General features: G+C 50.1%; 1 protein-coding gene across 5 annotated transcripts; it reads left to right on the forward strand.

Annotated features, from left to right (window-relative positions):
* Positions 1-838: 838 nt before the first annotated feature.
* On the forward strand, positions 839-26,694 carry ADAP2 (ArfGAP with dual PH domains 2). Of its 5 annotated transcripts, none has more exons than XM_066363785.1 (11): positions 839-1,086; positions 2,276-2,406; positions 4,098-4,189; positions 7,009-7,088; positions 7,999-8,111; positions 14,452-14,598; positions 17,328-17,411; positions 20,577-20,639; positions 23,189-23,266; positions 24,167-24,297; positions 25,830-26,694. In XM_066363785.1, the coding sequence occupies exons 1-11, from the start codon at positions 936-938 to the stop codon at positions 25,846-25,848; spliced, it is 1,089 nt and encodes a 362-aa protein (XP_066219882.1). In that variant the 5' UTR covers positions 839-935; the 3' UTR covers positions 25,849-26,694. The 5 variants fall into 5 exon arrangements, with proteins under 5 accessions (XP_066219882.1, XP_066219883.1, XP_066219881.1 ...); XM_066363786.1 differs by having other exon boundaries at positions 25,833-26,694; XM_066363782.1 differs by having other exon boundaries at positions 840-1,086; positions 24,167-24,395.
* The last annotated feature ends 274 nt before the right edge of the window (positions 26,695-26,968 follow it).

Raw genomic sequence — 26,968 nt, forward strand, 5'->3', positions numbered from 1 at the left:
AACACCCATGTGCATTAAGCCACATGCACATGATGATGGGTGTTTACCTATAGAGGGGATGGCAAGTATGTGCAGTAAGTGTCTTACCAGAAGCCCATGGGTCTCTGAGGATGGTGTCAAAGAATGACAGGAATGGGGCAGGGCAACAGGAATTAAAATGCCCATATTTAAGACCACCTAGGCCCTGCCCACACCATGAAGTGATGGAATTTCATGAATAAAACTGTTCAGGGATTTCCACGTTGGTGAAATCATACTTCCTAATGAACACAGTCATCAACCATGTATTGAACTTCTAAAAATATTCAGGAGCTATGTGGGATAAAGAAATAAAACTACTGACATCAAACTACGTATCTAGTGTGGGTGTGTACTGGAGGGAGATTTACATAAATATATAAATAACTGATGTAAGGTAGACAGAAGGTGCTCGGGACCAAAGGGATGAACGAACTCGACAACGGTGTGCTAAGGCGGAGCAGCGGCTGGAGTGAGTACTCGAGACTGAGTCTCAAGGAGGGCTTCCTAAGGAGTTAGCATTTGAACGTCGACAAATCTCTAAGTAGATGTAAAATCTACATCAGTAGAACGCTTTAACAGAAGTTAGATTCTGTTTGATTTTTCAGAGAACCCTGAGACCCTTTATTTCCCTTCTACAAAGGTGAAAACTGAGACCCTGAGAAGCTGAATAGATTGTCCCTAGTCACGCAGCTAGCAGTGGCGGGCTAGCCTGTGTGACTCCAAGCCCTGAACTCGGGTCCCTCCTCGCGGGCGCCAGCAAGGACCCGGCGCGGAGCACGCGGAGCTGGGAGACAGTCTGGAGGCTCCGGGGGCGGAGCGGGAAGTCGTGGAGGGGTGGGGCTGGCGGCGGCGCGGGCGGAGCAACAGGCGCTGGAGTTCCGTCCGTCTCTACCTGTGCGGGCGAGGCACTGCTCATGGGCATCCGCGAGTGGGCGGCCCGGCTGAGTCCCGCTGAGCTCGCCCGACCGGCCATGGGCGACCGCGAGCGCAACAAGAAACGGCTGCTGGAGCTGCTGCAGGCGGCGGGCACAGGCAACGCGCACTGCGCCGACTGCGGGGCCGCGGGTAAGGGCGCAGCGGCGCGGGCGGCCCGGAACCGGAGCCAGACCCCAGCCCGCCAGATCCTTCCGCTCCTCCCAGACCAGGTCCCGCCTCGGGCCCACGCTGGGCTGGTGCGTGACGCTATGACACCTTCGGAGCCAGACCCCCACCCACCGGAGCGTGAATCTCCGACCCAGGCTTCTGCCGTCCTCTCCTCATCCTTCCCACTCTGGACCCAGACACTCGATCCTGGATCCGGGTGCCCTGACCATCGTGCTCACCTCCCCCGGCAGACACCCACCCACCCAAACCTCGGTCCCTGTCACCACTTCCCACAACGTCGGTACATGACATTCCACGCACCGAGGGGTCCCAGACCCGGCTCCGGTGCCCCCTCCCACAGACGCCCTCCGGGTCTTCCCACCTTCCTGCTCCGCAGCCTCCGCCACTGCGGAGGTGACAGCCTGATGAGAAGTGTCAGATTCCCCTAGGAGGGTCTCCTAACTCAGCCTGGGTGTCAGATTCCCCTAGGAGGGTCTCCTAACTCAGCCCGGGAGCCAGACTTCCTTCCCTACCTGCAGCCCTCTGCCCAGCTCTTCGGTGCGGGTCCCTCCCTCCCTGCTCCCCTCTGGGGTCCCTGTAGTCCTGTCGCTTCGCACCTGCCTCAGTCCCTTGCCCCCATACCCAGAATGCCTTCCAAGATCTTTATCCTGGTCGCCACTGTGCCAGTGCCATGGCTGGTGGCAGAGGCGGATTAAGGTCGGTTGAGGCCCCCAGCGCAGAAAATATTCGGCCCCTTAAAAAAAGAGAGAGACAGAGAGAGACAGGAAAAATAAAAATACATGTTAACCATATTTTTAAATAAATAAAAAATATGTACTATGAATGTTAAAATTGCACATATGAAACCAAACTTGGTGTCATTAGAAAAAAGTGTGAAGTTGGGGTTTTGCGGGGCCCTTCAGAAATCAGTGCCCAGGGCACGCACCTGGACGCCCGTGGTTGAAACCCCCTCTAGCTTGGTGGGATGACCAGAAGTTCTAGGCTGGTATTCTTAGTTCATCCAAGGTAGGGGACATCAAGAGAGAAGGGGTTCCCAGCATGGACAGAACTGGACATTGCCCAGGGAATTAAGCACTGTCTCTTCCAGTGCCTCCAGTTTGGCCCTGGCTTCCTCCCCCCCAGTCCCGGCTTCTGCCCTCTCACCCTGCAGATCCCGACTGGGCCTCTTACAAGCTGGGCATCTTCATCTGTCTGAACTGCTCCGGCGTCCACCGAAACTTCCCAGACATCAGCAAAGTTAAATCCGTGAGACTTGACTTCTGGGACGACAGTACTGTGGAGGTAGCAAGGGGCACCTGTGAAGAGCCTTGGGACAGCAGAGTTGGGGTGGAGCTGGTGGTCAGGGCGCTCCCATTTTACAGGGAAGGAAACTAAGGCCCAGGGAGAGGCAAAAGCTAGGGAAAGAAAACACAGCTTTTGGGGGCTGTGGCTTAGACAGGCCCTGAGTTCAAATCCTAGCTACATCAATTGTTTATTTGCAAGCTGTGAGCCCCTGAGCCTGTTATTTAACCCTAGTTGTGGACCCTTCTTTTGTACATCTGTATTATGGGGATACTGCTACCCCCTTCACAGGGTTGCTGTAAGGATTAAATGTAGGCTCAATGCAGGTACAAAGTGAATAGTCAGTTAACAACTGCCATTCTCTAGCTGAAGTCCTGGGTTGGAGCAGAAGCATCCCGATTCAAGTCTCCCAAGTCTATTCTCTCCTTCCAGTGGCCTTATCTAGAAAGGGGACCACTTTTGCTTTCATGACCAGTGTGGATGGAGGACACTTTCAGCCTGGATAAAAATACCAATTTGGACAGAAAACCTTCAGAGAGCAGGCAGTTCTAAAGTGTGCTATTTGCCTATGGATTTCAAGGACTGTTGAGGAAGCAGGCCCATGATCTCTGAGTGCCCATTCTATGCCAGGCACTGTGCTAGCCCACTAAGCTAGATGCTTTACTGGCTCATTCGACACCTAGTTACTGGATGTCTACTATGTTCTGGGTATTAGGAGAGAGTGGTGAGCAGCATAAAGTCTCTGCCCACGTGGAGCTTACATTCTAGTGTAGAAGGACAGGAAATCAGCAAACTAGCACATAAACCTGAAGGTTATTTGTGTCTTATAATTCCCGTTATATTTTCTTCCGTTTTTCAGGTGAGATCTCTGAAGCTCAGGGGTTAAGTACTGCCCAAGGGTCACTCTGTGAATTAGTGGCACAGCTGGGATGTGAACCCTGCTCTTCTGGGATCCAAAACCCATGCAAATCCTGGGTTATAACTCAGTGGCCCCTGGGGAGGGGGGGGATAGAGCTCACCCTATAAACCTGATGTTTTCCCTCCCGCACTGCCCTCACCCCAGATTGCCACTGCTGTTACCGATTGCTTACTGTTGATCAGGGCCACTCTTGGAACATGTATCTCTGGGTTGCTCGGGTGTCAAAGGGACCCAGTGATAACCCTCAACTAGTGCTCTGTGGGGCCAGCACTAACTTCCATCCTCTAACTACATGTATGAGCTGCAGATTTGCAGGGACTATTGATGGGAGTCCTGGCCATCTGTGGAGGGGGTGGGCGAAAGAACATGAGCTTTGGAGTCAGACAGGCCCGGGTTCAAATCCCAGCTCTCCCCTTACTAGCTGTGTCATCTTGAGTAAGTCACCTAACCTCTCTGAGCCTCAGTTTCCTTGTCTCTAAAATGGGGACGGTAATATTAAAATGGTTAAGGGGATCAAGTGAACTAACATGTGGGAACTGTAATGTGCTCTGCCTGTGTGAGGCATGGTTGTTGCAGCGCCTCACTGCTCCAGACTGGGGCTTTCCAGGATGGTGACCGCCTGGTGGGAAGTGTCAAACTCCCTTCCCTAGGACTATCTCCTGACTCAGCGTTGGAGCCAGTGAGAACAATGAATGGCCTTCTGGGTAGACCCTGGTTTCATTTCACATTTTTCCAGTTCTAATATTACCATCAAGTTGCTGTTGTTTTGCAGTTTATGACCCACAATGGAAACCTCCGTGTGAAGGCCAAGTATGAAGCCAGAGTCCCTGCTTTCTATTATGTCCCCCAGGCCAGTGACTGCATGTGAGTGCATGATTTCCTGGTCCCAGCCCCATCTCCGTGCCTTTGTCTGTGGTGGTCTCGTCAATGGACCTGGTCAGCAGGTGGATCCAGGAAAAAGTTTGGTACTTTTGTGGAAAACACATAAGACCTAGTTAAGCCTCTCTCTGTCTTTATTGCTTGGATTGCCACCCACCCACCCACACACACTCAATTCCCTTAGCTATAAAATAGGGTGTTTTCTCTATTATCTGCCCTATTTGCCTCTCTCTGATATTCTCACAGGTGGAGGCTAACTTGATAGAGAACAGAAACGCTGTTATTTTAGCAGAACAGTGGTATTCCAGCTACTTCCTATGGAGTGTCATGCTTAGGGCTGTCCCAAAGCAGTTGCCTGGGCCCCAGGTCCCTAAATAATAACCATAAAAATAATATTAGCTGCTAATATTTATTGAGTTCTACTTATATACTAGGTCCTGTGCTAAATAATTATACGAATTAATTTGTTTAATTCTGTCAACAACTCTGTGAGATAAATACTGCCGGTATCCCATGATATAGATAAAAAGCCTGAGGTTTATAGAAGCAAAGCTGGGACTAGCCCATCTGAACCCAGAGCCTGGGTGACTGTACCATGGCATTGGGGAAGTTTAGTACAGCGGGGGTGGGGGAGGGCGGGGGGGTCTCTGTGCAGCAGCAGGAGGCTTCAGTTCACCTGGAGGTGAAGGGTCAGTGTGACCTGGGACCTAGTGACCCCAGACGTCTGCAGGGTTGACTGCCTGAACCTGAACCTCTCTCCCAGAGACTCGGCCTCCCTGCCAGGGCTGCTAGACGACACCTGTGTCAATGGGAAGACATATCCCTGCGGGCAGACACAACCTCATGGGGGCACGGCTGGTAGGAAGCAGGCTGCATTTCAGGTGCTATTGTCCTTTAGCCTCAGCTGGATGCTTTTGGAAAATCAGTAAACGACACAGCTGTACCTGGTGGTCCTGCAACGTTCCAGTGGCAAGGGAGGCACAGCTTTTGACTCAGAAGATCTCAGTTTTTTTTCCAGAGGAGTTAAGTAACTTGTTCTTGGTCACACAGTGGATAAATCTTAGAGTGGGACCAGGTCCCAGATGGTTATACCCCAAGACCACAGCTTTGTCCAGTGGAGTATGCTCAGAGCTTGCGGGCAGGCCATGAGAAAGAGCTCGGAGCATACAGTGGGAAGTGATGGTGTAGATGAACCGGGGGCTAGTGTCTGCCTCACTGACCTGGACAGCTGAGGCTAGGGTGCAATAGCCCAGTCGTTTTCAAGTGGCCCAATGGGGGATATTATTTTCTCCCAGGAGACACTGGCAATGTCTGAAGACATTTAAAAATATATATTTTTTCATTTATTGAGTCTATAGAGAGGGGAAGGGAGAGAAAGGGACAGAAACATAAATTTGTTGTTCCTCAGCCCTGGCCAGTTGGCTCAGTGATAGAGCATCTGCCTGGCGTGTGGAAGTTCTGGGTTGGATTCCTGGTCAGGGCACACAGGAAAAGTGCCCATCTACTTCTCCACCCCCTCCCCCTCTCCTTCCTCTCTATCTCTCTCTTCCCCTCCTGCAGCCAAGGCTCCATTGGAGCAAAGTTGGCCCAGGCACTGAGGACAGCTCCATGGCCTCTGCTTCAGGTACTAGAATGGCTCTGGCCGCAAGGGAGCAACGCCCCAGATGGGCAGAGCATCGTCCCCTGGTGGGCATGCCTGGTGGATCCCAGTTAGGCACATGCAAGAGTCTGCCTGCCTGCCTCCTTGCTTCTAACTTTGAACAATTAAGAAAATAATTTTTTTTTAAAAATTGTTGTTCCTCTTATTTATAAAGGCATTGGTTTGATTGTGTGTGTGTGTGTGTGTGTGTGTGTGTGTGTGTGTGTGTGACAGAGATAGAGGGACAAATAGGGACAGACAGACAGGAAGGGAGAGAGATGAGAAGCATCAGTTTTTCATCGCGACACCTTAGTTTTTCATTGATTGCTTTCTCATATGTGCCTTGACTGGGGGGCTCCAGCTGAGCCAGTGACCACTTGCTCAAGCCAGCAATCATGGGCTTAAGCCAGTGACCTTGGGGTCATATATATGATTCTACGCGAACCTGCACTCAAGCTGGTGAGCCTGCGCCCAAGCTAGTGACTTCAGGGTTACGAACCTGAGTCCTCTGAGTCCCAATCTGATACTCTATCCACTGCGCCACTGCCTGGTCAGGCTGGTTCATTCTTTTTTTTTTTTTTTTTTAAGGTATTCTCTTTTTTTATTGATTGATTTGACAGGAAGAGAAAGAGAAAGAGAAAGAGAGAGAGAGAAGCATTCGTTTGTTGTTCCACTTACTTGTGCATTCATTGGTCACTTCCTGAATGTGCCCTGACCAAAGATCAAACCAGCAACCTTAGTGTTTCATAATGACACTCTAACCATCTGAGCTAACTGGCCAGGACCATTGGTTGATTCTTGTATGTTCCCTGCCCAGGGATCGAATCCCACAACCTTGGAGTATAGGGATGATGCTCTAACCAACTGAGCTATCCAGCCAGGGCTGAAGACATTTTTGGGTATTACTGCAGAGAGAGAGCTACTGGCATCCAGGGTGGGTAGAGGCCAGAGATGCTGCCAAACATCCTACAAAGCACAGGACACCCCCCACAACAGTTATCCAGCCCCAAATGTTAACAGAGCCAAGGCTGAGGAACCCTGGGTCACCTGAGGATGCAGTAAGACAGCTGCTGTGACCCTCCCACCCTCAGCTGCAGGACCTCAGAAAGTTTCTGTGGGCAGAGAATGCATGAGGCACAGCTGACCTGAGGTTCTCCATTTTTAGGGTCTTAAAGGAACAATGGATTCGAGCTAAGTATGAGAGAGAGGAGTTTATGACTGATGGGAAAACCATCTCACCCTCAGGTACAATTAATTTTCATCATCTTTTGAGAACTATGTTCCAGTGGGTTCTAGCAAACAGAGTGTCTGATCATTAGGAGCAAGGTCCAACCAAGAAATATTGGCTGCCCCCAGTCTGGCCACAGTGGCCCAGCCGTGGGTTCCTCCACCTCAGAGACGGCAGCACACCAGTGGCTGGGGTTTTCTGGTCTGAGTGGCCAGGAAGTGTATTTGTCTCAGGTCCTTGTAGGACCACAAATGTGTAGAGTCTTTAGTATAAGTTGCAGGCGAGCTCATCCACCAGCAACACACCCCTGCTCCTGGCTAATGCAGCCCCTGGTGTGGCACAGGCTTGGTAAGGCGCATGGGCTGGATCTCAGCCTCCTTCTCACCTTTGTGCAAGGCACAATCCCGTTGGTGGCCCTGGACCTGTGGTGGTGCCTGCCCAGCTTCTCTGAGTCCAAGCTGACACTGACCCAGAGAGCAAAGCACACCAAACCACTCTTTGAGGACCAGAGGCAGCCAGTGCTCGACTCCCCTCGCTACTGGGAACACATGGTGTTCTTCAAGAAGCAGGTACCTAGAGGCCACTCATTCATTGCTCCTGCACTCTGGAAAGTGTCACTAAGCTGGTACCAGTGTGAAGTCCTCAGCACAGTTTCTTAATACTTAGCCTATTTAAGGTTTTGCTGTGTCTTCTTAAGAAACAACCAAGAAAGAAAGTTGGGGGAAGCCCAACTAGAATCATAAGACTTTGCAAATCTGGCGCCAGATAGTACCCCCTTGTCCTGCACCTGAAAGAGCTAAGTTAGATTCGAGATGTTTTTATAGCAGGTGGCAGGTTCACTTTATCCTGAGACCCTGTGAGGTTTGTGAGCTGCTTATTTGTCTTCAGGCTGTGGGTGCTCACTCTCTTTCATCCTTGGTGGCTAAGGTAACCGAGAAGGGTTCCTGTGGAAGCGGGGAAGGGATAACGCGCAGTTCCTGAGAAGGAGATTTGTCCTCCTGGCAAGAGAAGGCCTTCTGACGTACTATACTAAAGAAGAGGTAAGAGGCAACCCTGGCCGGTTGGCTCAGTGGTAGAGCATTGGTCCAATGTGTGGAAGTCCCAGGTTCGATTCCCGGTCAGGGCACACAGGAGAAGCGCCCATCTGCTTCTCCACCCCCCCCTTACCCCTCTCGCTCTTCTCTTTCCCCTCCTCCTCCTCTCCTGCAGCCATAGCTGGATTGGAGTGAGTTGGCCCTGGGCACTGAGGATAGATTCATGGCCTCCGCCTCAGGCACTAAAAATAATGGCTCTGGTTGCAAAGGAGCAAGGGCCCCACATGGACAGAGCATCACCCCCTGGTGAGCTTGCCAGGTGGATCCCAGTCGAGGCACATGCGGGAATCTGTCTCTGTCTCCCCTCCTCTCACTGAATAAAAACAAAAAAAGAAAGAGAGAACTGGTAAGAAGCCAGGCCAGCAAGGGGTCCCCTCCCCGAGCACTGGGCTCCCACCCCACTGAGGTCTACACTTTATAATCAATCGTGCCTTGTCTTGGGGATGATCTCCAGCTACTGAGAGTTAGACTCCACATCCTACTTTTCCTTGGTTTACACCCAGTCCAATCCACTGAAAAACATGCCTTCTGTTCCCTTAGAATGGCCTTAGACTGGTTTATGATTGAGCCTTTGATGATCACTTGATTTTATTTCATTTCTTCATACACTCAAGACATATTTATTGAGCACCTACTATATGCTAGACATTATGGTAGGCACTGAGGATACCTCAGCGAGCTAAACAAAGCTCCTGTTCTCTTGGAGCTTTCATTTTAGTGGAAGGAGACAGGTGGTAATCAAAATATACATCAATATATGATATATCAGGTGGCAGTAAGTCCTAGGAAATAAAAGGATGAAGGGTGAGAGGATGATGGGAGTGTGGCAGGGCGTGCTAACACCGAGTAGCTATGTGGGGAAAGGAAGCAGGGGGAACAGTATGTACGGAAGCCCTGAGCATAGTGCTGACAAGCACATCCGCCTGTGTGCTAATTAGAAAAAGATGACGGCCCTTCCGAGGGGAGGCAGCCCCCCGGCTCCAGTCTATACAAGCAGAAGCCTGGGTTCCAGTTCTCACATGTACTCTCGGCCAGAGGTTTTTTGTTCAGTGCACAGACTGCTCAGCCATACACCATAGCCCCGGCCTAAATTCACATACCATACAATTAACCCATTTCAAGTGTACAATTAATGGCTTTTAATAGTTTACAGTATTGTGCAACTGTCACTACAATCAATTTTAGAACATTTTCATCACCCTAAAAAGAAACCTCACACCAGTTAGCTGGAATCCTCCACATCACTCCACCCCTGGCACGAGGCTGCCACCAAGCTGCTGCTGTCTCTGTCGATGTGCCAGTTCTGGGCATTCCGTGTAAATGGGATCATACAGTATGTGGGCTTCTTTCAGTTGGCACTATGTTTTTAAGGTTCACTCATCTTGTAGCATATATTAGTACCTCATTCTTTTTATTGCCAGGTAATAGTCCACTGTACGGATAACATTACATTTCATTCATCAGTTGATGGACATTTGGATGATTTCCACTTTTTAGCGAATATGAATAGTGTTGCTATGAGCATTCATGTACAAGTTTTCGTGTGGACATACCTTTCCATTTTTCTTGGGTGTATACCTCGGAGTAGAATTTCCAGGTCACATGGTGGCTGTGTTTAATCTTTTGAGGAATTGTCACAGTTTTCCAAAGTGGCCGCTCCATTTTACAGTCTCACCAGCAGTATATGAAGTTCCAATTTCTCCACATCTTCAACACTTGTTACTGTCTTCTTTATTATAGCTATCTTAGTGAGTGTGAGGTTGTATCTCCTTGTGATTTTGACTTACATTTCCTTGATAGCTAATGATATAGAACATGTTTTCATCTGTGTGTTGTCCATTTGTATATCTTCTTCGCAGAAATATCTATTCAGATCCTTCCCCCTGTTTTAATTAGGTCATTGTCTTTTTATTATAGAGTGTAAGCATTCTTTATAGATACAAGTCCCTTATTGAGTATATGATATATGATTTACCAAAAATTCAGGCTTTTGTATTTTACTCTGAGATAGGAAGCCACAGGAGGGTTCTGAGCAGAAAAGTGATATAATTTGACTTAAACTTTTTTTAAATTATTTATTTATTCATTTTAGAGAGGAGAGAGAGAGAGAGAGAGGAGCAGTAGGAAGCATCAACTCCCATATGTGCCCTGACCAGGCAAGCCCAGGGTCTTGAACCAGTGACCTCAGCATTCCAGGTTGAGGCCCTATCCACTGTGCCACCGCAGGTCAGGCTAACTTAAACTTTTTTAAGGTCCTGGCTGGTTGGCTCAATGGTAGAGCATTGGCCCAGCATGTGGATATCCTGGATTTGATTCCCACTCAGGGCACACAGGAGAAGTAACTGTCTGCTTCTCCACCCATCCCCACCCCTTCTCTGTTTTTTTCTCTCTCTCCCCCTCCTGCAGCCATGGCTTGATTGGCTAGAGCACATCGCCCCGGGTGCTGAGGATGGCTCCATGGAGCCTCCCCCTCAGGCACTAAAAATAGTTCAGTTACCAGCATAGCCCCAGATGGGCAGAACATTGGCCCTAGATGGGGGTTGCCAAGTGGATCCTGGTCAGGGTGCGTGTGGGAGTCTGTCTCTCTATCTCCCCTCCTCTCACTTAGAAAAGAAGAAAACAAATTTTTATTTTTAGATTTTATTTATTCATTTTTAGAGAGGAAGAGAGAGAGAGAAGGGGGGAGGAGCAGGAAGCATCAACGCCCATATGTGCTTTGACCAGACAAGCCCAGGGTTTCCAACCAGCGACCTCAGCACTGTTCCAGGTTCAATGCTTTATCCACTGCGACACCACAGGTCAGGCAAAAAAAACCCAAAACTTTTTAAAGGGGTTCTCCAGCTACTGCTGGGTGAGGGTGGGGCAGGAAGGGGGCAGGAGTGAAAACAGAAAACCATTTAGGAAGCTACTGCAATCATCCAAGTGAGGAATAATGGATTAGTCCAAGATGGTGGCAAAGCAGGTGGTTAGAAGTGGTGAGAGTCTGCAAATATTTTGGAAGTAGAACCCCAGTAGGTTTTACTAAAGGACTAGATAAGGAGTGTGAAAGTAAGGGGAGTCAAGGATGAGGCCCAGGTGTTTGCCCTGTGCAATTAGAAGGACAGATTTGCCATGTGGCAAGATGGCAACGACTTAGCTCCCTAAAGCAGATAGTTTTCCATTTGAGATGCTTGTTAGTCCTCCAAATGGTGTCATTGAGAAAGAAGTTGGATGTGTAATTCTGGAGGCTCTAGGAGAGTTTGCAGCTGGAGACACCAGCATATAGACTGGGTGGGCAATGGAACTGGCTGGGATCACCAAGGCAGGACTCTGAGCCCTTGAGAAAAGATGTCTGAGGACTGAGTATTTTAGTTATTTGTTGCTAAGAGACAAACCACCATAAAGCCTAGAGTCTTCAAACGTCAACTTATTATTTCCCACAGTCCTGTGGGTCAGGCTGTGGCTGCTCCCGTGCACTCCCTGTGGCATCAGCTGGTCACACCCCCTGAAGCATTTAGCTGGAGGTGGGGCTGGGCTATGAGGCCCAAGAAGCCTTCAGTCATGTGTCTGGTGCTTTGGATACCCCATGTGGCCTCTCTCTTTCTATGTGGTTATTTCTCATTCAGGAGTCTAGCTTGAGCTTCTTCACAGCTGTCTTCTCATAGCAAATGGGTGGTGCTGCAGGCCTTTTAAAGACTGGACCAGGAACTGCCTTCCCTTGGTCAAAGCCAGTCATGCAGCTAGCCCCAATTCAAGGGGAGGGGATATTGATTCCACCTCTTTTTTCTTTTTTTTTTTTTGACAGAGACAGAGAGTCCGAGAGAGAAACAGACAGGGACAGACAGACAGGAAGGGAGAGAGATGAGAAGCATCAATTCTTCATTGCAGCACCTTAGCTGTTCATTGAATTGCTTTCTCATATATACCTTGACCAGGGGACTACAGCAGATGGAGTGACCCCTTGCTCAAGCCAGCGACCTTGGGCTTCAAGCCAGTGACCTGTGGGCCCAAGCTAGTGACTGTGGGACAATGTCTATGATCTTACACTTAAGCCAGGGACCCTGCGCTCAAGCCGAATGAGCCCGTGCTCAAGCCAGCAACCTTGGGGTTTCGAACCTGGGTCCTCCACATCCCAGTCCGATGCCCTATTCACTGCGCCACCACCTGGTCAGGCCAATACCACCTCTTGATAGGCAGAGTGGCATGGGCACACTGGGAGGGAAGGAATTGGTAAGCGAAGGAATGCTGAGGGCCATCTCTGGAGATTATTGACCACACTGAGACAGCCCAGTATTTAGAGGACAGAAAGGTGAGACCTTTCCAGCAGAGAGAATGTGAAGGAGTGACCAACAAAGTGAGAGAAGGACAAGCTCTGAGCACTTCAGCCTTCACCTTACTTTGTTTCCTGTGTGTAGGAATCATTATACATTTCCCCTGTTGCTTTCCTAGATAGACCACTGCAAAGCCAGAAGGTCTATCCAGCGGGGCTGCAGTCTGGGGCCAGGCGAACAATGATGGGGGATGAAGAGTACTAATCCTGCAAGTGGAAGCGGGGTTGCTTCTCAGTCTCCAGTGTAAAGCACCGGGAGTGTGCTGCAGACACAAGGCAGGCTGAGAAAGAGGTGCTGCAGTTAGGAGGCGCCGCCCAGCCCCGCGGCCTTTGTGAGAGCTTCTAGGAGAGTGCCGTGCTCGGTTGGGACAATCTGACTCGTTTCTCAGGACCTAGCCCGTTTAATCTAAAACAGTCTAAAAACTGTGGGTCATACAAAAACGTAAATAAAATATGAGAAAGCGAAACCTAGAAGATAATCTCAGCATAACAAAATGTTAGTACCCAGAATATGTTTTTTTTATACTGTTCACAAAAATTAGGAGATATTTTTTAAATGAATATGAAGCGATAAAAAAAAGAAGCATTTGATTTTTTTTTATTAAACAAGAACATCAGAAAAGCAAACGACAAGTCAAAGAAAGTTGTTCAATTATTCAAATGATACGCAAAAACAACTTTTATTTCATTGATGAGAATGCACTGTACAAAAGGCTGAAAGTACTGGAGTATCTGCACGTCCCCTGATCCCCTAATTTTTGTGAGCAGTGTAAAAAAAAACCACCTACAAATGAAGAAGTAAAAGACTATCCATTAGAAAAATGACTAAGGAAATGGACTGGCTTTTCACAGAAAAGGAAACCAAAAGGCCAGATACGCATAAGAAGAGAGGCTCAGTGTCTTTGGCAGCCAGGGAAGCGCCAACTAGCCGACTAAAACCGCAGTGAGATGTGCCGCACGCCCACCACAACGGCTAGAATTAAAAGAGGCTGACCCCACCAGCTGCCCGCGAGGATGTAGAGAAACTCACTCTTATACATTGTTGAGGGGACTGAAAAATAGTACAACCTCTTTGGAAAACAATTTGGCAATTAAAAGTATTTTTTTATTTATTGATTTTTAGAGAGAGAAAGGGGGGAGAGAGAGGGAGGGGCATCAATTCATAGGTGTTTCATTCTAGCTGTCCATTGATTGCTTCTTGGATATATCCTGATCTGGTGAGCCTGGGGTTTTGAACCAGTGACCACAGTGTCCTTTTTACTGTGCCACCACAGGTCAGGCCAATTTGGTAATTTTTTATTTTTTAGCGAGAGGGAGAGAGAGAGAGAGAGAGAGAGAGAGAGAGAGAGAGAGAGAGAGAGAAGGGGGAGGGGGAGGGGTGGAGAAGCAGATGGGTGCTTTTCTTGTGTGCCCTGACCAGGTATCAAACCCGGGACTTCCATACACTGGGTCAATGCTCTACCACTGAGCCAACTGACCAGGGCCTAATTTTAATTTTAATAACCACATGGTTTAATAGCTACAACAGCTCTACAGTATTTGTATCATTTTTCTCTCTTACCAATCATGAAGGAAAGCACTCTTTTCTCTTCTCAGCATTAATCAGTGATTGAACTGTGTTTCAGAACCCTGAGAAGAGAAAGTACCTCACATCTGCTTTTATCTGCTGTATTTTGTTCGGCTTCCACAGATGATTTGCTTCAGAAGAAGCTCTATGGCTAAAGAGTTTGAAAAGTCCTGCGTAAGGCCTCTCCAAGCCCCTATCCAGCTCAGAGAGGCCCATCTGATTAAGCAGGAACAGTGGGAGGGCCGAGTACAGGACAACAGCAGAATATGTGTGTCTTGATATCAGAACAAGAACATTTAAAACCCATGAAAAGTTACATATTGATTTTCTGTTTGCATCAGTGCCTTGGTGAAGGTGATAAGTCACCCTGCTGACTGCGGGCATCTTGACATCCATTCTCTCTCTTTCAGGGTAAAGGACCAAAAGCTGTCATCAACATCAAGGACTTGAATGCCACCTTCCAGACAGAGAAGATAGGAAACCCCCACGGGCTGCAGATCACCTACAGGAGAGAGGGCCACATCAGGAACCTGTTCGTGTATCATGAGAGTGGCAAGGTAACAGGGCTGGCCTTACCGTTCCAGCCTCCAGCTCGGCCCCTACGGCCCTGTAGGCCCAGCTCCCTTGTTCAGCGGCCGCTGGAGATTTGTGCAGCTACTGTTTGCCTAAATCTATTGTCACCTTCTGGTCAGAGACAGAGGTGTGAGGAAGGCAGAGAGAGATCCAAGAGGAGAACCCGACAGGCACTATGGGTGTGTCTGATCAGTGCACCTCCAGTAAAGGGGAGTTCAGGCAGCAGAAGGGACTGTGCCCACGATGGCAAATCCAGGGAGAGCCAGCAGTTCGGAAGATGGGAGAGGAATGGATGGAAGCTCAGGCAGCTGTGCACTCTAGGGCCTTGCTTCTTGATGTGTGGCCCTGTACCAACACGTGGGAGCTTGTTAGAACCAGAGTGTTGCCCTGGCCAGTTGGCTCAGTGGTAGAGCGTCGGCCTGGTGTGCAGGAGTCCCAGGTTCGATTCCCGGCCAGGGCACACAGGAGAAGCGCCCATCTGCTTCTCCACCCCTCTCCCTCTCCTTCCTCTCTGTCTCTCTCTTCCCCTCCCGCAGCCAAGGCTCCATTGGAGCAAAGTTGGCCTGGGTGCTGAGGATGGCTCTATGGCCTCTGCCTCAGGTGCTAGAATGGCTCTGGTTGCAACAGAGCGACGCCCCAGATGGGCAGAGCATTGCCCCCTGGTGGGCATGCTGGGTGGATCCCGGTCGGGCGCATGTGGGAGTCTGTCTGACTACCTCCCCATTTCCAGCTTCAGAAAAATAAAAAAAGAACCAGAGTGTCAGGCCCACCTTGGACCCTGGACCCAATAAATTAGACATTGCATTTTAATAGGATTCATGGGCGAGCCTTCTGCACATTAAATTTTGAGAAGTACTACTTAAAGATCCAGGAAGTCAGATCCCTGGCTCTCAGTCCATGATGGGCTATTATTCCATGATGGGCTCTCTGCTGTGGCCCAGACTGGCTGGACACTGATGGCCACCCCTCTGTGCCAGTTGCTGCTGAGAGGACGTTCGCTGAGATGCCCAAGGTCTCTGACACTTATGGTGACTCCTTCCCACTTGCCCAGTGGTAGGGCGTCAGACAACTTGGGCTTGGCCAGTCTCCTCTTTCCCTTGACACCACACCTTCTCCATTCGATAGGTGTTAAGTGAGGTGTTGCAAATCACACCTGCAGGAGCCCGGTCGGTCCTTTAAAAGTGAGGTGCAAAGCAGTAGACTGTGGCAAACGGGAAAACCTGTGTAAAGGATTGAAACAAACAGATAAAACTTCAGGAGCTAAACAAACAGGAATGCAGGTGGAATTTGACCCCAAGTCACCAGCTTGTGACTGGAGAGATCTTCCAAAGTGAAAGCTTCACTGGGTCTTTCCTGGGTTGGCCTAACCCCTTAGTGCCTGAGACACAAGAAGGTTCTTACCTCCCAGGACTAGAGAGCTCAGAACTCACAATTCAACCCATGAGAGACAAAGCGTAATTATGTTTCATTCCTTTGAAATCATATTCAAATGAATTTCTCAGTCATCAAATTACATCAAAGTGCAGCATGCAGCTATTTGAACAAGTTTTTCTGCCTCCCAATTCCAAATTCCCAGGACACAGAATCTGATAAGCACAGTCTAGCCTTTGCATTGCTTCAGCCCTGGTCCATTTCCTGTGGCCAAGAAGGGTGGGATCATAGAAGCAAATGTGGCTGTAATTGTGGGTGGGGGATGGGTGAGTGAGAATGAGGGGTGCAGTCCTCGTCAAAGCAGGACTTGGGCTGAGCAAAAATTTATTACAACACCTAAACTAACCTTCAAGATGAGTAGAATATTCTAGGTAACAGGTGTGTGTGCAGTGAGGGGAGCGAGGTGGGTGAGGCATGGTGTTCCAGGAGGAGGGAAGAGCCTGTGTTGGGATTGCGAATGGCTTTGTTTAGAAGGAGTTCAGAGGGCAAAGTAAGTCATAGTACAGAGCTTAGGTTTTACTCGTGAGGGTCATGGAAAGAACCCGAAACCAGACTCAACAGATCTGCAGTTAGAAAATCACTCTGTCTACCTGGAGGAGGACTATCTGGAGAGCAGAGGCAGGCCAGCTAGATGAGCTGTTTGCCTGGTGAGATGTGATGGTGGCCACTCTGCTGAGGGATGCATTCTCCCAGAGTGACAGCAGAAGGTCCAAGCCAGCTTTGGCCTACATACATAGTACTCTAGGCAATGAGCACCTCCATTGGAGGAGCATCCCCAGATGCTTGAGCCCTGTCCCTTCCCCCCAAAAAAAGTCTCTGATGTCTGAGGACCATTGCTCCTCAAAGTGTTTCCTACTGACCAGCATCACATCAACTGTGAGATTGTTAGGAATGTAGAATCTCTGGCCCCACCCACACCCACTGAATCCATCAGTATCTGCATTGTAATGAGAGCCTCAGGTCATTCGTACACACATGAGAAAATGTCAAGGACGGTCCTAGGCCATTGCATAACTCTCAGCAGTTCACCTTGGTCCTGTCCGATGACTCTGGGGAGCTCCCTGCCAGTGGCTTCCTGTTTGCTCAGGTGAGTCCCCCGACTCCCCGGGCTCTGGCATTGTCCCCCCAGGTCCTGTGATCAGCCCACAGGCCCCTGTGTGGAGCTGGGGGTGTGTGCACGTGCTGAATGCGTGTGCCCAGACCTGAAGACGCAGCTACCTTCCTGCCACCACACTCAGCCCCTCCCTGCTCCGTCTCACTGGCTGACTGTTTGTCTCCGCAGGAGATAGTGGACTGGTTCAATGCCCTCCGTGCAGCCCGTCTGCAATACCTAACGGCGGCCTTTCCTGAGCTCCCAGAGTCTGAGGTGAGCTAAAAGTGGACCCCAACTTCCTACTTTCCTCTCTGCCACCTCCTCTCCTTGACTGCTGTCTTGAAGACACTCAGAGGCTAGACTAGGTTGGTTTGTAGGCAAGACTTTGAGACTTGGGGTTGGGTACCTCAGAGAGAAACCAAAGGCCTTCTCCTGGGCCGGCTGGGGGACTGTGGCCTCACACAGGGCAAGGCGCCCTCCAGAAGGCGGGTCAGGCTCTTCCCTTCCAGACTCATGGCTTCGTTCACCATATTAAAGACTCAGGATTTGCGCATTTCTTCCTGACATGTTCTCCCTCTAAAACAGTGGTCCCCAACCCCTGGGCCGTGGACCGGTACTGGTCCGTGGGCCATTTGGTACTGGTCCGCAGAGAAAGAATAAATAACTTCCATTATTTCCATCTTATTTATATTTAAGTCTGAACGATGTTTTATTTTTAAAAAATGACCAGATTCCCTCTGTTACATCCGTCTAAGCCTCACTCTTGATGCTTGTCTCGGTCACGTGATACATTTATCTGTCCCACCCTAAAGGCCAGTCCGTGAAAATATTTTCTGACATTAAACTGGTCCATGGCCCAAAAAAGGTTGGGGACCACTGCTCTAAAAGGTACAAACAATCCCTACCATGCTGCTTACAAAGGGCTTTAGAGCCCATTTTATGTCGTAATTTCTTTTATCTAGTAATCCTGTAGCAGGCAGTTAGGTGGGGGTGATTATTCCCATTTTGCTGATGAGAAACTGAGTCCCAGGAAAGTCACATGAATAACCCCAAGTAGCTCTCCCCACTCTCCCATCCCCCTCTGTGCCCTTTCGCATCCTGGTCTTGTGAAGGCAGTGGGATCGTCCTCGTCGCAGCTCTGGCAGGCACAGTCTGCCTTTCCTGGCCGAGGCATTGGTGAGCCTGAGAACCCCATGGCGATTGCCTTCAGCTGTCTGGGGCACTCGTGTATGTCTCTCAGGCTTGGCCGGGAAGCCAACAGTGTGGGGTGGAGGACGCTGCCTCGAACCATGAGGTCTGGGCTCTCATGGGTGTTCCGTCACCAACTTGCTGTGTGACCAACGCAGGTCACATCACCTCTGCACATCTGTTTCTAGATCTGTAAGGTGATGGTTGAACTGGGTCAACTTCAGGGTCCCTTCCAGCTTTGAGGTGCTATGACCCGGTGTCTGTTGTAGGCCCTACTCTAGGAGAATTTTGTAAGTGACGGGAGTGGAGAGACCATATTGATCCTGGGGCTGTCTTATTCCAAACTGGGAGGACCTCCTTGGAAGCCTAATGCTCCTTAATTGCAAAGTTTGCAGGGAGCCAAGTGCTTGGAATGGGGTCCACTCCAGGCCCTGGGATGCACCAAGAGGAAAAGGCTCTGAAAGCGGTCCCAGCCCGGCCCGGGGCAGGGCGCTCCCAGTCTGCAGAGTCAGCACCCGGAACTGGTGAATCCACGTTCCTGTGGCCTGCGTGCTAGGAGTGCTGACTGCTGACTACAGAGGACAAAGTGCAGATGCTTGGCCTTATTTATCTGGCTAGCTCTCCGACTTTGCTACCCCCCCCCCCCACCTTGCAGAGGAAATTGGCCTTTGGCCAACACCCTCAATGCCCTCTCGCCTCCCTCCTGTGCCATCGTGATGCCTCACCTACCCCCCCCCCCCCCCCGCCCCGTCTCCTCCCTGCCTGCCTCTGCGCTGTCTTTCCTGTGGCTATGTGAGGTCCTGGGCAATCACGCAGGCCTGGTTCAAGCGTAGGGATCTAGATGCCAGAAACCCGGGGAGTCCTCGTGGGGTTTTGGTCCTGTGCTAAGGAATGCATGGACTCTGAAGTCGGAGAAGCTGACGCGTTACCTGGGGCAAGTCACCTTACGTCTCTGAGCCTCAGTTTACTCATCTGTCACCACAGGGACAATACCTACTTTCCAAGGCTATTGTGAGAATCCAGTGAGCCAAGGGGTCTAAGGCGCAGTAAAGAGGACCCCATCTACGTGGGTTTCCTTCTCCCAGCCGTGTCCCTAGGCCTAGACTAGCCCTGCCTCGACGCAGGTTCAGACTCCTGAGCAGTAAGGACTCTCTTTTTTTCTTTTCTTTTTTCCCAAATGAAGGAATAAAGCCTATATAACATGTTTTAGGGAAAAAGGAGTGCTATAGTTTATATTTTCAATTTTGGCTCAGTTTCTCCCCTTTCAAACTTCCCATTCGTGTTCCCCAGACCTCACTTCCCCTTTGCTTCTGCCCTGGGCCCTGGAGCTCTGGAGAGCCGTCTCTGCTCTCAGAGGGCTGGGCTGTCGTTGGAAGCTCTCGGCTTGCCGGATGACCCCCTGGAGCAGAGGAGGCCAGCATCACTTCCCGGGAGCTTCTCCGGAAAGAGGAGGGCAAGTGGGAAGGGATCCTGGAGATCGCGTCATTCCGTCTCGGTATCGGCTGAGACTGGAAACAGGCTCAGAGGGGTGTTAGGTTTCACCAAGGGAACACAGCTAGCTGAGGTCAGAACTGGAGCTAAAACCCAGGTCTCCTAACTCCTAGTCCAGAGCTTTCTCTACTTTCCCACTCTGTTGCCACCTCCTTGGGGCTCGGTATCAGCATCCCCGCTAATGACCAGGTTTGGCCAGGGACCCGATGAGAGGTTTGTTTATACTTTAGTGTCACAGTATAGTGTAGGAGTACCACTAGTGTCTGTCTGGTGTCCATCAGCCCTCAGTGTAAATCCCAGACCTCCATCCTACCAGCAATGTGACTTTGGGAGTACCCTTGACCACTATACAGTTGTCCGAAGAGGATGATAATATTCACCAGCTCACGAAGTGGTTGAGAATTGCTCCCAGAGCCCGATGCACAATAGACCTAGAGGAGACCCTGACAGCAGGAGCGTCTCCTCAGAGCCTTGTCTGTGTCTGCCTCCTGGGGTTATTGAAATAGTCCTTAAATCAAGTCCTAACCCAAGCCTGAACTGCACTGGGAAGCCCTGCAAACATCTGAGGTGCTGTCGTCTGGCTCTGTTGAAATATTAATATTGCATCAATACCATGTTCCAATTATAACCCCGTGAACCGTGAGCACACATCCTTCCCCATTCCAAACTTCCCCTTCGTTGGGGAGCCAACTTCAGTGGGGAACCCTGAACCGCTGGGGTGTGATTCAGGGGGTCAGTGTATGTCTCTTTCCCCCATAGCTCGTGCCCCTCATTACCAGGAACTACCTCAAACAAGGCTTCATGGAAAAGACCGGCCCAAAGGTACATTCTACTGATCTCCAGGGACTTTCTTGGCCCCTGTCCCAGCAGGCAATGGGGCAGAATTTGGGAGGCGGAACAATGAGGGAAAGGAAGTGAATCAATGTGCGTGAGTTCCTGGAGCCAAAGGCCAAGTGGTCAGCTGGCCAGTGTTGCTGAGGGTGCCCCTCCCTACGATGGGACCTTCTCCCTCCTTATCCACCTCACTGGCCGTTTCTTTCCTCTTAACTTCACCTAACTGACCCCACTCCTGGGAGAGCACAGCTGAAGGCAGCTCCTTGGGAATCAGCTTTTGCCTTTTCCAGAACTGTGTGCTCTGTGTTGGGCTCCTCCTGTGACTGTCCTGGTGAATCAGGGGCTAGAGATTAGTCTGAGGAACCATGCCTACGCACCCATGCCTGGGTGCCCATGTGGCCCCTCCCCTCCCCAGCACCAACGTGGCCTCTGCTCTCGTTTACAAAACCTGTCCCAACCCCTCAGGGGCTGCCTATCCCCACCTATCTATCAAGGGAAGGGAGCCTAAAGACTTCTTTGTCTCCCATGAAAGTTCCAGGGGGTGGATGTTCGTGGGCATGTCAGACCCAGCCTGGGCATTGAGGGGAATGAGGCTCAAAGTCAGAAGTCTGGCTGGAGAGGGTGCAGTAGTTCTGAGAAGAAGAAAGGGGAAGGGAGGAGGAGAAGAGAAAAGGAAGGGAAAAGTAGAGGGAGCTGCCTAATAAAAACTCCCAAAGCGGCAGCATCCCAGTGTTTTATGTGTGGGGTTTTGTTTGTTTGTTTGTTTGTTTTGTGAGAGACAGACAGGGACAGACAGACAGGAAGGGAGAGAGATGAGAAGCATTAACTCAGGGGTAGTCAACCTTTTATTTATTAATTAAAGATTTTATTTATCCATTTTTATTGGGGGGGGGAAGAGAGAGAGAGAGAAGAAAGAGTTAGAGAGAACAGGGGGAGGAGCAGGAAGTATCAACTCTCATATGTGCTTTGGCCAGGCAAACCCAAGGTTTTGAACCGGCAACCTCAGCATTCTAGGTTGACGCTTTATCCACTGTGCCACCACAGGTCAGGTGGTAGTCAACCTTTTTATACCTACCGCCCATTTTTGTATCTCTGTTAGTAGTAAAATTTTCTAACTGCCCACCGGTTCCACAGTGATGGTGATTTATAAAGTAGGGAAGTAACTTTATAAAATTTATAAAGCAGAGTTACAGCAAGTTAAGGCATACAATAATAATTACCAAGTACTTTATGTAGGATTTTTGCTAAGTTTGGCAGAATAAATCTTTATAAAACAACTTACTATAGTTAAATCTATCTTTTTATTTATACTTTGGTTGCTCTGCTACCGCCCACCATGAAAGCTGGAACGCCCACTAGTGGGTGGTGGGGACCAGGTTGACTACCACTGCATTAACTCATAGTTGTGGCACCTTTAGGTGTTTATTGATTGCTTTCTCATGTGTGCCTTGACTGGGGGCTCGAGCTGAGCCAGTGACTCCTTGCGCAAGCCAGCGACCTTGGGCTTCAAGCCAGTGCCCATGGGGTCATGTCTATGATCCTGCGCTCAAGTCAGTGACCTCGAGGTTTCGAACCTAGCTCCTCAGCATTTCAGGTTGACACTCTATCCACAGGGGTCCCCAAACTTTTTACACAGGGGGCCAGTTCTCTGTCCCTCAGACCATTGGAGGGCCGCCACATACAGTGCTCCTCTCACTGACCACCAATGAAAGAGGTGCCCCTTCCGGAAGTGCAGCGGGGACCGGATAAATGGCCTCAGGGGGCCGCATGCAGACTGCTGGCTGTAGTTTAGGGATGCCTGCTCTATCGACTGCACCACTCACTGTCTGTGTGGTCAAGCCCCAATGGTTTTTGTTTTTTTTTAAGGTGAAATATGTTGCCAGGATGGTTGTTAAGACTACTGGGAAAGCCCTGGCCGGGTAACTGAATTGGTTAGAGTATCATCTTGATATGCCAAAAGTTGTGGGTTCGATCCTTGGTCAGGGCACATACAAGAATTAACCAATGACAGCATGAATAAGTGGAACAACAAATCAATGTTTCTCTCCCTTCCTCTCTCTCTCTAAAAAAAAAAAAAGAAAGAAAGAAAGAAGAAGACCACAGGGCAGGTGTTAAGCAATCAGTATGAAAAGAAGCCTCAGTCAGCTTGAAAAGCAGTCAGAGGGCTGTGGTTCTTGCCCTCGGCCTCTCTTCCCCCTGACTGAGGTCAGACTTGGGCCGAGGCCAGCACTCTCAGCACTGCTGAGCAGTAGCCACTTCTGATTTCCCCAGCTTACTTCTTCTGAGACTTCTTGTCCATAGCCTGAGAAAGAGGAAAAGCAAGTACGTCTTCCAACCCACAGCCGCACCTGAAGGTGGGGGGCGGGGGGGGGGGCTGGCAGGGGTGAAGAGGTGGGCAGACCTTCAGAGTGCAAAGGCCTCAGGGAGGGGCACTGGGGTGACTGTGGAGCAGGGGCTGGCCTGCTTCTTGGCCTAGTCCAGACTGGCCCTGTGACCTTTGTGCTTCCCAACTTGGTACCAGATTCTCTCTTTTGCAGCAGAGAGAACCTTTCAAGAAAAGGTGGTTCGCTCTGGACGCCCAGGAACGAAGGCTGCTCTATTACAAGAACCCCCTGGTAAGAACCACCGCTGGCTTTTCCCCAGTTCACCCCAAGACAAAGGTGGGGTCAGTGCTGGTCAGGGACTGTGGGGAAGCTACAGGGCTGGAGAAACCTGGCGAGGGACACAGCCCCACCTTTGCTTGTCTCTAAGTCACCTCCTGCGCATGAAGCTGTCTCTCCTCTTAGCCACAGGAAGTCCTTCATGTGTATCCAGCATGGTGCCCATGCTGTTAAACAGGTTCTTCCTCATCTTCTAGTCTCCAGGCCCACTTCTAACCAGAAGGCCGGGAAGGATAGTGGTTAGGAGTGTGGGCTCTTCCACACAGCTGTCTGGGCTCTGGTTTCGGCCCTGCTACTTTTATCTTCATTTATTTTCTTTTTGTTTATTTTTATTTGAATTTATTGGGATGAGACTGGTTCACAAAACCATACAGCTTTCAAGTGTGCAACCCAGTAGAACACCACCTGCATGGCCCTCCTACGTTCAGGGGTGTGCCTTGGACAAAGGACTTAGGTCTGCGTGCCTGCCTCAGTTTCCTCCTCGGAAAACAGGCTTAGTGACAGTCCTCCCTGAGAGTTGCCACAAGGGTTAGATGAGGTGCTATGTGTACAGCACTTGAATTCCATCACATCGCTAGCTAGCTCTCTATAAAAACTGAGTACCATGTTAACAGATGATGTGTGTGATTTCTTTTACAGTTTTAGCCTTTCAAATTCTGGGTTCCACCTAGCAGAAATCCCCACCAGAGACACACACCCCTCCCCACTTCTTTCTAAAATAGAGCTGGGGACGTGCGTGTATAAAAATAAATAAATTAATTAAATAAATAAAATAGAGCTGGGGGGGCTGTCATGGCTGCGGGTGCCTCTCTGCCCAGGTGTGGCCTCAGATGACCACATGCCCTCTATTTTCAGGACGCCTTTGAGCAGGGCCAGGTGTTCCTCGGGAGCCAGGAGCAGGGGTACGAGGTGAAGGAAGATCTGCCCAAGGGCATCCGAGGGAACCGCTGGAAAGCTGGCCTCACCATCGTCACCCCGGAGCGCAGGTTCCTCTTCACTTGCCCCAACGAGAAGGAGCAGCGGGAGTGGCTGGAGAGTTTTCGGGATGTCCTCTCCCGCCCCCTGACAGCTTTCCACCTCCTCCGTAAGACGCAGGGCCTGGAGATTGCTCTTTTGGCCAAAGGCAGGGGGAAGAAAGGGGATTCTTCACTTGGGTTCAGCTGTGAGCCCTGAGGCTGAGGGCATGTCTCCTGACTTCACTTCTCCTTTTCTTCTTTTCCTGCCAAAGAAAAGTACAGACAGGGGACATTACTGTCAGAAAGTCCTCTGTCTGCACTGAGTTCCCCCTTCGGGAGCCCTTCCCCAATAGCTTCTGGAGGACTTGCTCTGGCAGAGCCTCGTTGGGTCCCCTTCTCTACTCTGCTGAGTCCGGGGGCTGAGCAGCCTCTCTCTCATCCCTCTAGCCCCCTTCTCTTAAGACACTGTTCTCGTGAGAAAAGCCTGGCCTATTATTATTAGCTCAGGTCACACCCTGCTGGGAAGCTCCCAGGATTCTGGATTCCTCCCCACACACTGTGGGAAGGCTATTTTTAGTGCCCTTTTCTCTGGGTCTGCCCTTGTCCTGCTCCCCACTTCACCCTAGATGTGTTACAAGTAGGCCTTCCTAGCCCTGGCCGGTTGGCTCAGTGGTGGAGCGTTGGCCTGGCATGCAGAAGTCCCGGGTTCGATTCCCAGCCAGGGCACACAGGAGAAGCGCCCATTTGCTTCTCCACCCCTCCCCCTCTCCTTCCTCTCTGTCTCTCTCTTCCCCTCCCGCAGCAAGGCTCCATTGGAGCAAAAGATGGCCCAGGCGCTGGGGATGGCTCCTTGGCCTCTGCCCCAGGCGCTAGAGTGGCTCTGGTTGCAACAGAGCGACGCCCCAGAGGGGCAGAGCATCACCCCCGGGTGGGCAGAGCGTCGCCGCCTGGTGGGCGTGCCGGGTGGATCCCGGTCGGGCACATGCGGGAGTCTGTCTGACTGTCTCTCCCCGTTTCCAGCTTCAGAACAAAAAAAAACAAAACAAAAAAACAAAAACCAAAAACCAAGTAGGCCTTCCTATCTGCCAACAGTCCTGTGAGTAAAGGGGAGACATTCTCAGCAAGAGCAGGAAGCTTCTGGCCCAGGCCCTGGCTTCTGGGTCCCCAAGGAGAAGTTCTGTGTGTGGAAAAGTACAGGCTGAGCAAGTGACTCCGCACAGCCCCCCTGGGAGAAACCCTCGTGCCCTCTGAATCTGACCAGTGTAAACACAAACTCTTCACTTTCCGAAACCTCAGCGCCTGTGAAACAAGCTCGGACACTGTCAGCAAAGCACATCAGCTGGTGCTTCCCTTTCCCTTAGGGCCTGTGAGTCTGAGCCTCTCTGTGTCTGTGTCTCTCACTCTATGCTCTTCTCCTCTTCTCTGGTGTGTGTGTCCCCTCCATCTCTCACCCTTTCAGTGCTTTCTTCATTCTGGTTCTCCTTGTCCCGTGCTGTTCTTTCCATCCTGTAGGACTGCATCGGCACGGTCACCCCCTCATCCTTCTTCTTTATCCTTTGCAGCAGCATCCACAGAGAGTAGCCACAGCAGCAGGTGACCCACTGGCCATGGGAGCCCCTGGTGGGAAGGAGGAGTACTCAGCTCACGCTTGGTCACCCAGCAGGAGTGCCCCGCAGTTGGCAGCCATTGCTGGCAGTGAACGCTGCCTTTACATGCCGGCTCCCTGGACCTTACCACGGCCCAGCCCTGGGGGGCTGGGGATCTGGTGTATGTCCTCAAGGCCTGCGACATCTGCAGTGAAGGCGCTGCAATGGAAAGCCCCCCACAGCATCATAGTCAGTGACATGCTTGCCACCCTCCAAAAGTTTAATCTGACTCTAACCACAAGGAAATAGACAAATCTATGTTAGGGACATTCTGCAAAACAACTGGCCTGGTCTCTTCAAAAATGTCAACATCATGACAGATAAAGTAGTGTGGAAACTGTTCTAGGTTATTAAAGGAGGCTAGAGAGCAACACAAGGCAACTTGTGATTCTTGATTGGATCCTGGATTTTAAAAAACAGCTATCAAGGACATAAATTTGGATATGGATGTATATTAGCAAGTGGTACTGTAAGACTGTGATAATTATGTTGTATTTGTGTAGGAGAATGCTCTTGTTCTTAGGGGATATATATGAAAGGGGACAGGAGTAAATATCATTTTCTGTCTACAACTGACTCTTCAATAGTTCAATTAAAAAATAAGTGTGCCTGACCTGTGGTGGCGCAATGGGTAAAGTGTCAACCTGGAATGCTGAGGTCGCTGGTTCAAAGCCCCAGGCTTGCCTAGTCAAGGCATATATGGGAGTTGATGCTTTCTGCTTCTCCCCCTTTCTCTCTCTCTGTCTCCTCTCTCTAAAATGAATAAAAATAAATAAGTGTATGTGTACATGTATATGTATAGAATATGCACACATATATAGAAAGTCTATACACATATGTACTATATATACTATATGCATGGAAGACGGAGAATACATCCATGCACATATACACACACTCGGGGGAGGGGAGACAGAGCTGCTGTGCAAAATGTTAGCAACTGATGAATCTAGACCAGCAATTTTCAACATTTTTCATCTCATGGAACACATAAACTAATACCTCAAATTCTGCAGCCCACCAAAATATGTATTATTTTCTGATCTTACTAAAAA

The sequence above is a fragment of the Saccopteryx leptura genome, chromosome 2, assembly GCF_036850995.1.
Source record: "Saccopteryx leptura isolate mSacLep1 chromosome 2, mSacLep1_pri_phased_curated, whole genome shotgun sequence".
Taxonomy (NCBI): domain Eukaryota; kingdom Metazoa; phylum Chordata; class Mammalia; order Chiroptera; family Emballonuridae; genus Saccopteryx; species Saccopteryx leptura.